At 36.9% G+C, this 13423-nt stretch overlaps 1 protein-coding gene across 3 annotated transcripts in view; it reads left to right on the top strand.

Annotated features, from left to right (window-relative positions):
* Positions 1-13423, top strand: part of INPP5F (inositol polyphosphate-5-phosphatase F) — a 77106-nt gene that overhangs the window by 52148 nt on the left and 11535 nt on the right. For 2 of the 3 annotated variants that reach the window (XM_032490776.1, XM_032490775.1), the window contains exons 10-15: positions 480-604; positions 1619-1696; positions 2612-2732; positions 3923-4051; positions 8335-8452; positions 9965-10163. In XM_032490776.1, the coding sequence (XP_032346667.1) occupies positions 480-604; positions 1619-1696; positions 2612-2732; positions 3923-4051; positions 8335-8452; positions 9965-10163 (770 nt within the window). Of the gene's footprint in view, positions 1-479; positions 605-1618; positions 1697-2611; positions 2733-3922; positions 4052-5283; positions 5430-8334; positions 8453-9964; positions 10164-13423 lie in introns of those variants that run through there. The other variant, XM_032490777.1, reaches the window with a different exon arrangement.

The following is a 13423-nucleotide window of genomic DNA, read 5'->3' as shown; positions in this document are numbered from 1 at the left end:
GATTGTTAAGATGTTAAGATTAACCTAAGGAGACTTGACACATTTACAATATTGAATCTTGCCATCTAGCACCATGGTGTGTGTCTCCATTTATTTAGTTTATCTTTTCTGTATTTCAGCAAAATTTCAGTGCCTAGTATGTAGGTCTTGTACATTTATTTAAAACTTACTCTAGGTATTCAAAATACCTGCTATTATAAAGGACCTTGTTTTCATTATGTGTTCTAATAGGTTATTGCAAATGTATTATGTATAAAAAAGTTATTCATGCCATTGATGTAAACAATTCTTATAAACCTAGATATAACAAATGAAAATCTAATTTTATAGGAAAAAAAACTGATGCTTGAGTGGATTGATTTCTAAGCATAGCTATATAATATTTCTAAAACATACTTCTAAATAAATTCAGTAAAAAATCATATTATGCATCTAATGTCTGATTAAACTGAATTTTTCCCTTTTCTTCACTCTCACAGGTTATTATTAATTTGGTAGACCAGGCAGGAAGAGAGAAAATTATCGGTGATGCTTACTTGAAGCAAGTGTTACTCTTTAACAACTCACACCTCACTTACGTTTCGTTTGACTTCCACGAGCACTGGTAAGATGACTTCCTGAGATGAGTTTTGATCAGTTTTAGTGTTTGTAGTAGATGCTGCCAAAGGGACCTAGTTTGTTTTCTCTTTATTGGGAAGAAACATTTCTTCTTCTCCTTATTGTTGGAAACAGAAGGAGTATCATTTGTTTACTTAGTTCCATTTTCATATGAGTTTTATTTTGGCTAAAAACTTAGGTTAATTGTTCCTGAAATATTTGTAGTCTTTCTATTCCAAATGACTTGGGCTTAGAGTTCCATTTTTCCTTTTATTGTTCAGTTAAAGAACTTCTGGAGCTTTTTCCTTTCTTCTTGAGTTTGAGCCTGGCAGAAGTAAGAGTTCCCTTACTTAAAAATCATCCTTGCCAGTAGGGTATAGCTGAGTGGTAGAGTGCTTTGCATGCACAAGGTTCTGGGTTCAATCCTCAGTACCTCCATTAAAATAACAATAATAAATAAATAAACCTAATTGCCTCCCCACTTCACCAAAAAAAAAAAAAAAAAAAAAAAAAAAAAAGAAAGGAAAGAAAAAGAAAAAAAAAAGAAAAGAAAAGAAAAAGAAAGAAAATGTAAAAAAAATTTAAAAAAAAATCCTGCTGGCTCGTCTTCATACTCTGTTAGTAATACTTTTCCTGCCTCTGGATAAACTTCACTAGAGTTTGCTCTGGAAAAATAAGTCATTTTGATGGTAACTATAACTTGTGTATATTCTGAAAACAAGTTTGTTTTATCATAATCCTGGTTCTAATGTGGGTTCATTTACTTAGGTATTGAAAATTTAGTGGGGAAAGAAGCTTCTAATATCTGTGATATGTTTCAGTGTATTCTTAAGTATATTTCCTTTCATAATGCAGATTAGTTATAAACATTTATACAATTGCTTATATAATTTATAGTAGTGTTAATCTCATATACTTAAAGTAATAATTTAAAAGAAATTTTCTAAGCAGCCTTAAGTATCTTAAGTTAAAAAAAAATTATTGTTAAAGATTCTTTTCTTTCTCTTGGCATGTATGTTAGCCGAGGAATGAAGTTTGAGAATGTTCAAACACTGACAGATGCCATTTATGACATTATTCTTGACATGAAGTGGTGTTGGTAGGTATTTCATTAGAAATCTATTTGACAAACTCTTGGTCTGTGAAATCATATGTGTTCGTCTAGTACCACTGAGCATTAAAATAATAGCAAGCTGAGAAAGGATTTTTGCTTTTCTTGTTTTGCTTCCCAATTTCTATTCTCCTTTCAAGAGAATGTTAATCATTTAGGCAGTGTTAGCTTTGAACAGGGAAAAGGTGTCAGACAGTCAGGCAAAATGGAGTGAAGTGCTCTGTGACTGTTCTTTAATCCCTTCTAATGCTCCATAGTCTACATTTCCTCTTGGTCCCTAACATGGGAGGGAAGGCTTAGGGGTATTTGGTCTTAGTTTGGGGGCATTTAAAAATTGTCAGAAAAGGAAACGTGATTCTCAGACTGTGGGAGGGAGATGTAGGAAGAGGCAATTGGCTTAAAGGACAGGCAGAACATGTGGTTAGACTTTAAAGCCATTGGTGGCCAGAGAAAGTAGATAAGTGAGGCATGCTGCATGACTCCTCGCTGGGTGGTAAAGTGAATTAGTCTGTTCAAGCTAGTTTAGATGCATTTCTACTTGGAGTCAAAAAGGATGGTATTTTAAAGGATGGTGTTTTAAAGTGCCTTCTGGTCTTAAATGTGTAGAAGAGCCTGACTAGGGGTTGTGTCAGCTCTGCCTACTAGTAGTGTGACTCAGGGAAGTCACTCTTTCCGCACCTCAGGTTTTTTTTCGAAGTGGAGATAATATCTTTCTTGTCAAGTTCTTGTGTAAATTAATAATAATGTCTACAAAGATCTCAGTAACACCTGCCATATCATAATATTCCCAGGAAATTGATAACCAGTGCTGCTGTTATTATTGTTATACTTTAAAGAATTGTGGTTTTTGAAAAACTTGAAGTATTTTATATTGTAAAATAATTCCACACTGTTTTTGAAAAGGGTTGATCAAGCTGGGGTAATATGTAAACAAGAAGGAATTTTTCGAGTTAATTGCATGGATTGCCTGGATCGTACTAATGTGGTCCAAGCTGCCATCGCACGAGTGGTCATGGAACAGCAGGTAATTTGGAGTCTGCTAGATTGTAAATATTTGTTTTTAATTTTTTTTCACATGTAAGCAAGTAACTAAAATCTTTGTTCCATAGAACATTCATAGCATGCGAACATACTTGTTGCTTTGAAACATGGAAAGTCTAGCCTTCACTAGAGATCAGTTGAATCAAATGGCATTTTCTTAAGTACTCATTTAAAAAATGTGAGGCTCAACATTTAAAATTCTACTGTGTGGTACTGTGTAGTCATTTACCTTTTTCTCTCAGCTCTAAACCCTCCCTTCTGTGTTTGGGGTATGGGGTCTGCATGCCACCTTTCTGCCCAACCAGCTGGTTCCATGTCAGGCTCTGCCAATAAAGGGTGTTAAGGGAAGACCATGAGGCTAGAAGAGGAAAAGGGGACAAACTTCTTCATCTGTGTTATATTCCCATCATCAGTGCCCTCTCTGGGGCTGTGGTTCCTTTGACAGCACAGAACCAGCCTCTTCCCTTTGTGCCCCAACCCTGGCTGGTGGCAGCTGTTTCCTGCAGTTATTGTATCTCTTTTAGATCTTTTAGTCCTCTGACACCTGGGTAATGAATTCCTAAGGTTGACATTCCTAGCATGGTTTCTGTTTTTTTCTGATAAAGGCTGTGACTATTCTTTGAGGATGCCTTCTAGTGTCACGTTTGGAGATCAAGCCCTGGCTCTACCACATACTAGGTGTTGACCCCATGCGAAGAACTCAACCTTTCCAAACTTCTGTCTCCTCGTCTTTAAGAGTATTGATTGCATAGGGTTCTTATGAGGAGTAAATGAATAATTTATGTCAAAAAACCCTTAGAACCCCAGCGGTGGCACCAGAGTTAGCATTTACGGGGGGCTTCCTGTTCTGCTACTGTTAATATTATTGTTGTTTCTGTATGATTTTTTGATACTTAGTTTCACTTCATAGGCAAATCTAAAACCAGACAGAATATAATAGTGTGAGCCTACGCATTAAAATTACGCCAAAAGAGTGTAAATTTTTTATTTATTCAGCTGTAGCAATTCAGAAATTTGTCTCTCAAGTGGTGCTTTATTTTGAAAGGGTCTGAAATCATTTATTTAAGGGTCCTAGGTTGTATGTGTACATGCTTCCTTTTTTTCTGCAGTATACATTTTATGCTGTAGTTTCCTGGCTTATATGCAGTTAATCCACCAATATATTAATTTTAGCTGAAAAAATTAGGTGTGATGCCCCCGGAGCAGCCACTACCAGTGAAATGCAATCGGATCTACCAGATAATGTGGGCCAACAATGGTGACTCCATTAGCAGACAGTATGCTGGGACAGCTGCTCTGAAGGTAAGCACCTGCAGCCAGCATCTCTGGATTATTCTGTGGGACATAGAATTTGATTTAGCCAACTTGGTTTTTGAGAGAAAAGTATGTGGGTTACAGGTGGTAGATCTATGCAGTTGACTCCTTTCTGGAATGTTTGGGTAAGGCAGAGGTCACACATTGAGATTCCTACAGGTGCCAGGTAATGTGACTTAAACAGGCCACCCATTAAATTAAAGGGAGAAATGGGCTGTGGGGACCTGAGGAAGAGCATATGTTGTCTCAGGAAGGTGCTGTTCTGCTACTTCCTAATGGGGATGGAGGCTCAGTGTTGCTAGATCTCCCAGTTTTCAAGGAAGTTTGGAAATTGAAAATTTTATGTGTAATAGTTGGTTTTTTAAACTTTACACAGACAAAACAAAACATGTCTGTGTTGGTGGGATTTGGGTCCTTAGTATAATTTGCCTCCTCTGAATTTGAATCCCAACCCTGCCTCTTACTAGCTCTGTGGCTGTGAGCAAGTCACTTAACTTCTCTGTGTCTGTCTCCTCATTTGTAAAACAGGAATAATACTAGGCCCACTTCAGAAAATTGTCATGGGATTATATGAGTTAACACATGTGAGAGTTTAGGCCGTTCCCTGACACACAGTGAGTGCTAAAGAAAAGTTTTATTATTTTTCTATGATGGTTAGAAGAGGGAACTTTCAAACTAATTTTATGAAGCCCTGATACATAAGCCAGAAGAGGACACAGCAAGAATGGGCCCATGTCCCTGGTTCATATATATGCAAAAGTTCTCAGCAAAATACTAACAAACCAAATTCAACAGCACATTAAAAGAATCACATACCATGATAAAGGGTGGACTTACCCCTAGTTCAAAATTCAAAAATCAATAAATATGTTAATACCACATCAATAGAATGAAAGATAAAAATCATATGATTGTCTTAATAGATGTAAAAAAAATTTGACAAAATTCAGCATCTTTTCATGATAAAAACTCAAAAAATTGGTTGTAGAAAGAATGTACTCACATGATAAAGGCCATATATGACAGACTCATAGCTAACATCATACCCAGTAGTGCAAAACTAAAAGCTTTCCTCTAAGATCAGAACAAGACAAGGGGTCCCACTTCCCCCACTCCGTTTCCTCATAGTACTGGAAGTCCTAGCCAGAGAAAGCAGGCAAGAGAAGGAAAAAAAGGCATCTAAATTGAAAGGGAAGACATAACATTGTCTCGATTTGCAGATGGTGTGATCTTACCCAGTTGACCTTTGAACAACAAGAATTTGAACTGCACGGGTCCACTGAGCTGCATGGGCCCACTGAACTGCACAGGTCTGCTGAGGCACAAATATTTTTCAGTTGTAAATGCTACAGTACTACACAGTCTGAGGTTGGTTGAATCCCTGGATATGGAGGAACCATGGATACAGAAAGCTGACTATAAGTTATACAAAGATTAACCCCCACATTGTTAAAGGGTCAACCTTATATAGAAAATCTTAAAGACTCCACCACAAAATTACTAGAATAAATGAATTCAGTAAAATTGCAGGATACAGAATCAGCCTGTGAAAATCAGTTGTTTCTGTACACAACGGAGATATCTGGAAAAGAAAGAAAGAAATCTTATTTATAATACCATCAAAAATAATAAAATACTAAGGAATAGATTTAACCAATAAGGTAAAAGATCTGTATGCTGAAAACTGTAAGATGTTGATGAAAGAAATTGAGGAAGACACGAGTAAATGGACGATAGCCCATGTTCTTGGCTTGGGAAAATTAATATTAAAATGTTACTACCACTTACTCAAAGCCTCCTACAGATTCAATGCAATCTATCAAAATTCATTTGGCATTTCCCACAACAATAGAAAAAACAATCCTATAATTCATGTGGAACCACAAGAGGCCCCTAGTATCCAAGCAATCCTGAGAAAGAACAAAGCTATCTCACTTCCTGATTTCAAACTGTATTACAAAGCCGTAGTAATCAAAACTGGCATAAAAACAGGGGCACAGACCAATGGAATAGAACCGAGAGCACAGAAATAAGCCCAGGCATATACAGTCAACTAATAACAAGAGAGCCAAGAATACTCAATGGGGAAATGATAGTCTCTTCACTAAATGGTGTTGGGAAATTGGGATATTCACACGCAAAATAATTAAATTGGACCCCCGTCTTACACCAGTAACAAAAATTAACTTCAAATGGATTGAAGGCTTAAATGTAAGACCTGAAACTTTAGTTTACTCCTACAAAAAAGCATAGGTTCCATGACATTGGTCTTAGCAATGATTTTTTTGGACCTGACACCAAAAGCACAAGAAGAAAAATAAAAACAAGCAAGTGGTACTATATCAAACAAAAAAAGCTTTTGCATAGCAAAATAATCAACAAAATGAAAAGACAACCCATGGAATGGGAAAAAATATTTGCAAACCATATGTCTGATAAGGGGTTAATACCCAAAATATGTAAAGAAGTAATGCAACTCAATAGCAAAAAACAAATAATCTGATTTAAAAATAGGCATTTAAAAATGAACAGACATTTTTCCAAAGAAGATATACAAATGGCCAACAGGTACATTAAAAGGTATTCAACATCAGTAACCACCAGGGAAATGCAAATCAAAACCACATTGAGCTATCACCTCCCACCTGTTGAAATGGCTGTTATCTAGGAGACAAGAGGTAACAAATGGGAGAAAAGGTGGCTCTTGCACATTGTTAGTATGAATGTAAATTGGCATAGCCACTACGGAAAACAGTATGAAAGTTCCTCAGAAAAATAAAAGTAGAACTACCATATAATCCAGCAATCCTATTTTTAGAGTATATCCAAAAAAAATGAAATCCATGTCTTGAAGAAATTCCTGTACTCCTGTGTTCACTGTAGCACTATTCACAATAGTTAAGACATGGAAACAACCTGAGTGTCTAACAGTGGATGAGTGGCTAAAGAAAGTGTGTGTGTATGTGTGTGTATGTGTGTGTACAAAATTTTATATATAGTGGAATATTCAGCCATGAAGGAAAAGAAAACCCTGACACTTGCAGCAACTTGGGGGAACCTTGAGGGCATTATGTCAGGTGAAATAAGCCAAACAGAGAAAGGCAAATACTGCATGATCTCACTTACACGTGGAGTTTTAAAAAGCCAAACTCAAAGGAACATAAGTGGATTGGTAGTTACCAGAGGACAGGGAAAATGGGAGATGTTGGTGAAAGAGCGTGAACTTTCAGTCGTGAGGTAAGCTCTGGGGATCTAACGTCCAGCATGGAGATTGTCGTTAACAATACTATATTGTATACTTGAAATTTGCTAAGAAAGTAAATCTTAAATGCTCTTATTTTCCCCACCAAATACCAATGGGAATTACATGAGGTGATGGATGTGTTAACTAACCTTAATGTAATTATTTTGCAATATATACATATATCAAATCTTTACATTGTACACCTTAAACATTACATTGTAAACTTAAACTTATACAATGCTACTTGTCAATTATATAAAGCTGGGGAAAAAAAATTTTTTCCCCTTGTTAGTAAACTTCTTTGGATGCAGCATTTATGTCTCTCTTGTAATAGATTCTTGTTGCTAAATTAATATTTCTGGTGAATGACCTAACTAATGGGCAACATGCTCTTCCTAAATTGTCAGTTTCAGGACAAGGCCTGTTTCTGAAATTGCCTTGGACAGAAATAGTGGGATTGGGATGGGAAAAAAGACTGTGCTATTTCCTTGCCTTAAGTCACTACCTCTGTAGGGACTTGCTCTGACACCTTTGTTGTGAAAACCAAAAGAAACAAAATAATTAAATCTTCACTGGAGCATTCTACAGTGATTGTAATATGCAGCAAGATATTGAAACCTCTGCTCTCTGTACCTACGTATCTGCATACACAGGCTAAATCCCATTAAATAACCCTTAGGAAACTGTCTGCATTTTCCCACATCAGAAATTCATAGGTTTTGAATATCATACCAATTGGAAGCTTGAAAATCTTTTTGTTGTTCTGTTGTTTATTATATAAGAAGTGTTGACCTTTAAATTCTAGAAATTCTAGATTGCCGAAACGGTGAAGACTTGATGCCACCAAAAACATTTAATTATCTGACATGCTTGGGTCAGAGTCAAATACTAGTAGATACTTTAATTTAATTACATTGTCTTGAAATTATAAAGCCTATAGAACTCCAGTCTTGAATCAAAAGCCCTCATTAACCTTGGGAACATTTTTGAGTTTGAATAAATTTCAAAATGACTTTTTTCTTGACAGGGTGACTTTACAAGGACAGGAGAAAGGAAGTTAGCAGGAGTTATGAAAGATGGTGTTAACTCGGCAAATAGGTACTACCTGAATCGATTTAAGGATGCTTATAGGCAAGCTGTTATAGGTAAGGAACATAAAAGCCTTTCTAGCTTTAAAATTTATTATTTTTCTGTGACTAACATTTTATAGAAACCAACTTTGTTAATGTAATTCATATGTTTTATAATATACTTGTGTCTCTGTATTGAGCATCTTACCCAGTAAACAAATTCAAGTTTTTATGAGATTAGAACTTAATAATTTTTTTAGGCTGGAGCAACAAAAGAAACCACTCATTTCCACACATATTTGTCAATTTCTTACTCACGTAACAGAAGTTAGGGTTGAGGCTCCTGGAGTGTGGAATAAGTTGCCCTAAAACCTCATCAACTGAAATTTTCATATTCTATTTGTTTTCCCGTTACTCAGGGCTGAGAGAGGTAATGAGATGATTTTCTTTCTTCATATGATGTTTATCATGTGTTCTTGCTGTGGATAAATGCACCATCCTTTCTTTTAAGCTCAATTTAACAGGATGTTAGGGTATAAGATTTACAGTTTATCCTGATTCTTATTTAAAAGAGGAAATGGAAGGTATATTGCCCGGTGGGATTCATGTCTTGGCATGTTTTAAATTTAATTTTCATGAAAGTATTACCTTTTAGGATTAAAGTAAATGTAGAGTGTCCTGGATTAGAACCAAATGTAACAGCTTGTCCTATGATCTGTGAGAATATTTTTAAAATCCTATTTTTAGCCTGATTATTTATCATACATGGAATTAGCAGAGCCTAGGCACAAGCCAGGGAGGAATTTGAGAACTCTGCAGTAAAAAAGTTTGGTTCATTTGCCATAGATAGGGTATATGCTGACTGGAAACTTGGATTTTGGCTGTTTATTCAAGGAAAAATAAGATACTTTTCTTCCACTGGTTGATCTGTCAGCTCAGTTATGTCATTGAGGAACTAGGTTCTGTTCCTCTCTTATTTTAACTATCCATAGCCTCAGCTTCAGCCGAACCCTGAAGCTGGATCTCTTCCAGGTTGAGAGTCTGGGCTTACTGCTTCTCCGTGAAGGGCCAGTGGTTGGCAGATCTATCCCAGAAGCCTCCTCCGGTTTCACTGTCCCAAACAAGTATAGGGAGTGGGATTACAATGGCTTTGTTAAGCCTTGAGCTGCATGCTACACCAGGAAGAAGTTAGCTTGTCTGTTCAGTTCCTTTGCCTATTTTAAAATTAGCTTATTTGTCTTTTGATTATTGAGTTGTAGGAATTCTTTATATGCTGTTGGATACAAGGCCCTTATCAGATAGATGATTTGTTAATATTCTCTCCTATTCTATGTGCTGTCTTTTAACTTTTATGACATTGCCCTTTGAAACACAAGTTTTTAATTTTATGATGTCCAGTTTGTCTGCTCTTTTCTTTTGTTGCTTGTGATTTTAGTTTCGTATCTTAAAGTCTAATCCAAGGTCACAAAGATTTATGTCATTTTTTTAAGAAGAGTTTGATCATTTTAGGTCTTGTATTCTCTTTTGCTTTTTAAAAATGTATTCATACACTAAGAAGATGACAGATATTAACACTTTCTACTCTAGATTTGATGCAAGGCATTCCAGTGACAGAAGATCTCTATTCCATATTTACCAAGGAGAAAGAGCATGAAGCTTTGCATAAGGAAAGTCAGAGAAGCCACCAGGAACTAATTAGCCAGCTCTTACAAAGTTACATGAAATTATTGCTTCCTGATGATGAAAAGTTCCATGGGGGCTGGGCCCTCATCGACTGTGACCCCAGGTAAGTTGGAGTGGTGTCCTGATAACTACTAACGTGCTTCGATTTCTGATGTTGTTAAATTGTCCTAATTAGTGCTAGCAGTTGTCCATCAAGCTGTGGGCATGGATGCACAGTGCATGGCAATTTTCAAATACACGGCCGGTACTGAGGCAAGCTGACTGAGGTACTCAACTAGGCTGTAAAATTAAGGGAGCACTAAAAAACTCAGTTATGAAGAATAATACTTTAATGCAATATTTGATTTAAAAAAAACTCAAATTGTAAAACTGTAGTTCAGAGCTTGTTCTCCCCTGCCCCACAACCCTGTCCTATGCCCCAGAATCTAGGTTTTATTGTATTAATGCACAAAACTGAGTGTACGAAGAGGTTAAATGATGCTCGTTATTTTAATGGGTTGTGAAGTGGTCCTGGCCTTTCATAAAATAAATAGGCCAACTAATACTTAACATTTCTTTTTTAAACAAAAACCATCTAGTTTCCAGAGGTTCTTCAAAATAACAATTGAATGGCAGTTTCCAAATTTATCCACCAGATTGAATGCTTCCTTTCAGGCTGAAATTTAAAATTATGATTTTCAATATTATGAATCAGAAACACTTCAGAAAATTCTAGACCAAGCTCTAAGAATAAAAAGCTCTATTTAGATTTTGTCTTATTTTACATTTCATGTTTTTTAATAAAATGGGCATAAAACAAGCTTGAAAGGATAATTGAATATAAGGTAGTTACTTACATATATTAAAATGATTAAAAACAATGTTGACTGTAGGTTCATAGGGAAACCTTCCATGACTGTAATTTCATGTATTATTTCTGCTTTTTGAGTCTGTACTATAAGTGTGAATGCCATTTTTGGATTCCTAAGAAATGAGGTTTTCTTCACATATAACTTAGAAAATTTCTGTGCTCTTACAAGCCATTTGGTAAAAAATGTTTTATTCTTGTACATAAGTTGTTTTTTAAATAGTGGTCCAACTTAATGCAGTAGGAAACAAATAAAAACCCCCAAAAGGTACTACTTCTAATTCCCATTCAGAAGTAACTGCAGGTGTCACATCTGCATTTGGCTTGAGTTTTGTTTTGTTTTTTCTAACTGAAGTATAGTCAGTTTAAAGAACATTATCCTTAGATCGAGTATTTTTATTTCTACGTTGGAGATAATTGAAATAGGGAAAGACCTAAAGGTTTATTTCTAAAACTGACTACCATTTAGTAAGGTCACATTACATCTGATTTGATTTTCCAGTCCTGTATGTAATTCTTGTGTAAAGTTGGAATCTGGATTAGGAGTATAAAAAATTATAAAGTCGATTTAGCCATGCTATTTAAAGCTTGCAACAAAATTTGGGTAAGCATGCTTGTTAAGAGTCAGTAGAAGTCTCCTGAATTCGGGAAAATGATGCATGAAGACACTCAGACTCCTTTCTGGCAATTGGACCAGCTGGCATAACACAAGTTGTACTGTATTGTACCAAAATAGCGCTGAAACAAGACTAGTCTTCTAGGGTCAGGTCTTTAACAAATATTTGTTGGATAGTTAGATTTTCCAAATTTCATAATAAGTTCTCAGCTACCCAAATGCCTACTTCAGAAATAAAATTGTGCTTCAGTTTTCTCTTTTCTTCATTAACATGATAAAATACTTTTTTTTTTCTGACTTTTGACTCCCACCCCTCTTCAGTGGCCTGCAATTGTACTCCTCATTTTTCTTTAATTTTGCCCTGTAAAATCTGGCCTTCTGGTGACAGGGAACCAGTGATTGTCTTCTGTTCATCTTCATTGGCTAAAGCTCCTGACTGATGAAGAATTAACTTACATCAATAATTTATGCTGGACAGCAGGTGCCACTGTATCCTTCCCTTTGCTCGTTGGCCCCTTTTGGGCTGTACAAGTGAGGAGCACTTTCCAAAAAAGCAGAGTCCACTCTTCCTTCGTGAGTTAAGCTTTCAAATTCCAGTGCATTATCAGGTTTTCAGTAAGTGGTGCTACACCCAAAGATTATTTGTGTCTGTTTCCAAATAGTCTCACATTTCATGATGGATGACAAAGCCTTTGTGTGCTTCCGTATCTGTGCTTTTAAGTTTATTTAATTCTGTACTTCTTGCTGCCCTATCTGTAGGTCTTCCTGGCCCAGGGCTTGTGTGCCTGGTGGTCCTGGTTGGGGAATTAATGACTCTACATACTCGATAAGTGCCAAGATTCTTTGTGGTTGTAGTTCTGCCACTGTGGGCCTCAGCCCAAGCTTTCTGCTGAGTTTGCCCTGTAATTCCATTTTTGCTTCTTGTTCTACGACTTCATTCTTTTGTTATAGGATATTTTTTGGCTCCAATTCTTCATTTGTGGGCCTCTGGCAAAGTCTCCTAATTTCCAGCTTGTTCTTGGATTCCCTGCCTCTCTTCTTTGGGTGTCACTGCAAGAGTTTTTTATCTTCTAATTCTTTCTTAGATAGTGTATTGCTAAGTTTAATTGTGAGAATATCCCTTTGCCAGTTTTACTTGCCAGAGCACGTTCACCACTGCCATCCTCATCCTCACCTTCTTATTTGTGGTCATTGGTGAACAAAATAGGCCCATCAGAGTTAGAGTCATGGGCCTAATGATAGCCTTTGACCTCCATCTATAGGATACTGAGAGATTCTGAAGATTGTCCCATCAGCCCACGTCTCATTGGCTGAGGTGCTGCCTTCCCTGTCTTGTTAGTGCTAACACGTAAGCCAGTGCCTGATGGAGAATGGTTCTGTGTGTCAGCTCTTCAGTGAAGGAGCACTGACCCAGGTCTGAGGAGAGATGAGCAGGGAGCTCCATTGCTCACCAGGACAACAGGAGTGTCTGAGGGAATTCTCAAGAAAAGGAAGGTGAAGGGGGTGGGGCACAGACTTGTGGAATTTGTCTGTGGTCTGCTCCTCAGTGACAGAGATAGATTGTTTATGTTTGAGACTGTACACTGGAGCGCTCGTAAGGATCTCACTAAGGTTGCCCACACCAAAGTGTCTGACAACAACTGAGGCATTAACTGCTTGCTAGTTTTTTTCTTCCTTTTTTGTGCTTCCCACTGTTACATTTTACTAGAAACTGCCTTGTTTGAAGATTTGGGACAGGATGTTGTGGATGGAGTAGATAATGAAGCTGATGCTTTGGAAGGGATGACTTTGCAGGACATGTTTTGGCTTGTTGGCTTGGGTAGAGGGCTGGGGCCTGCCTGCCAGGAGTCTTGGTATCTTTGTTTTAATAGGAGGCAGTGTTCACCACCTTGTGGCTGGT

This window comes from Camelus ferus, chromosome 11, assembly GCF_009834535.1.
Source record: "Camelus ferus isolate YT-003-E chromosome 11, BCGSAC_Cfer_1.0, whole genome shotgun sequence".
NCBI classification, from domain to species: Eukaryota; Metazoa; Chordata; class Mammalia; order Artiodactyla; family Camelidae; genus Camelus; species Camelus ferus.
The sequence above is the reverse complement of the archived record's forward strand: the minus strand, read 5'-3'. Positions and strand labels throughout refer to the sequence as shown.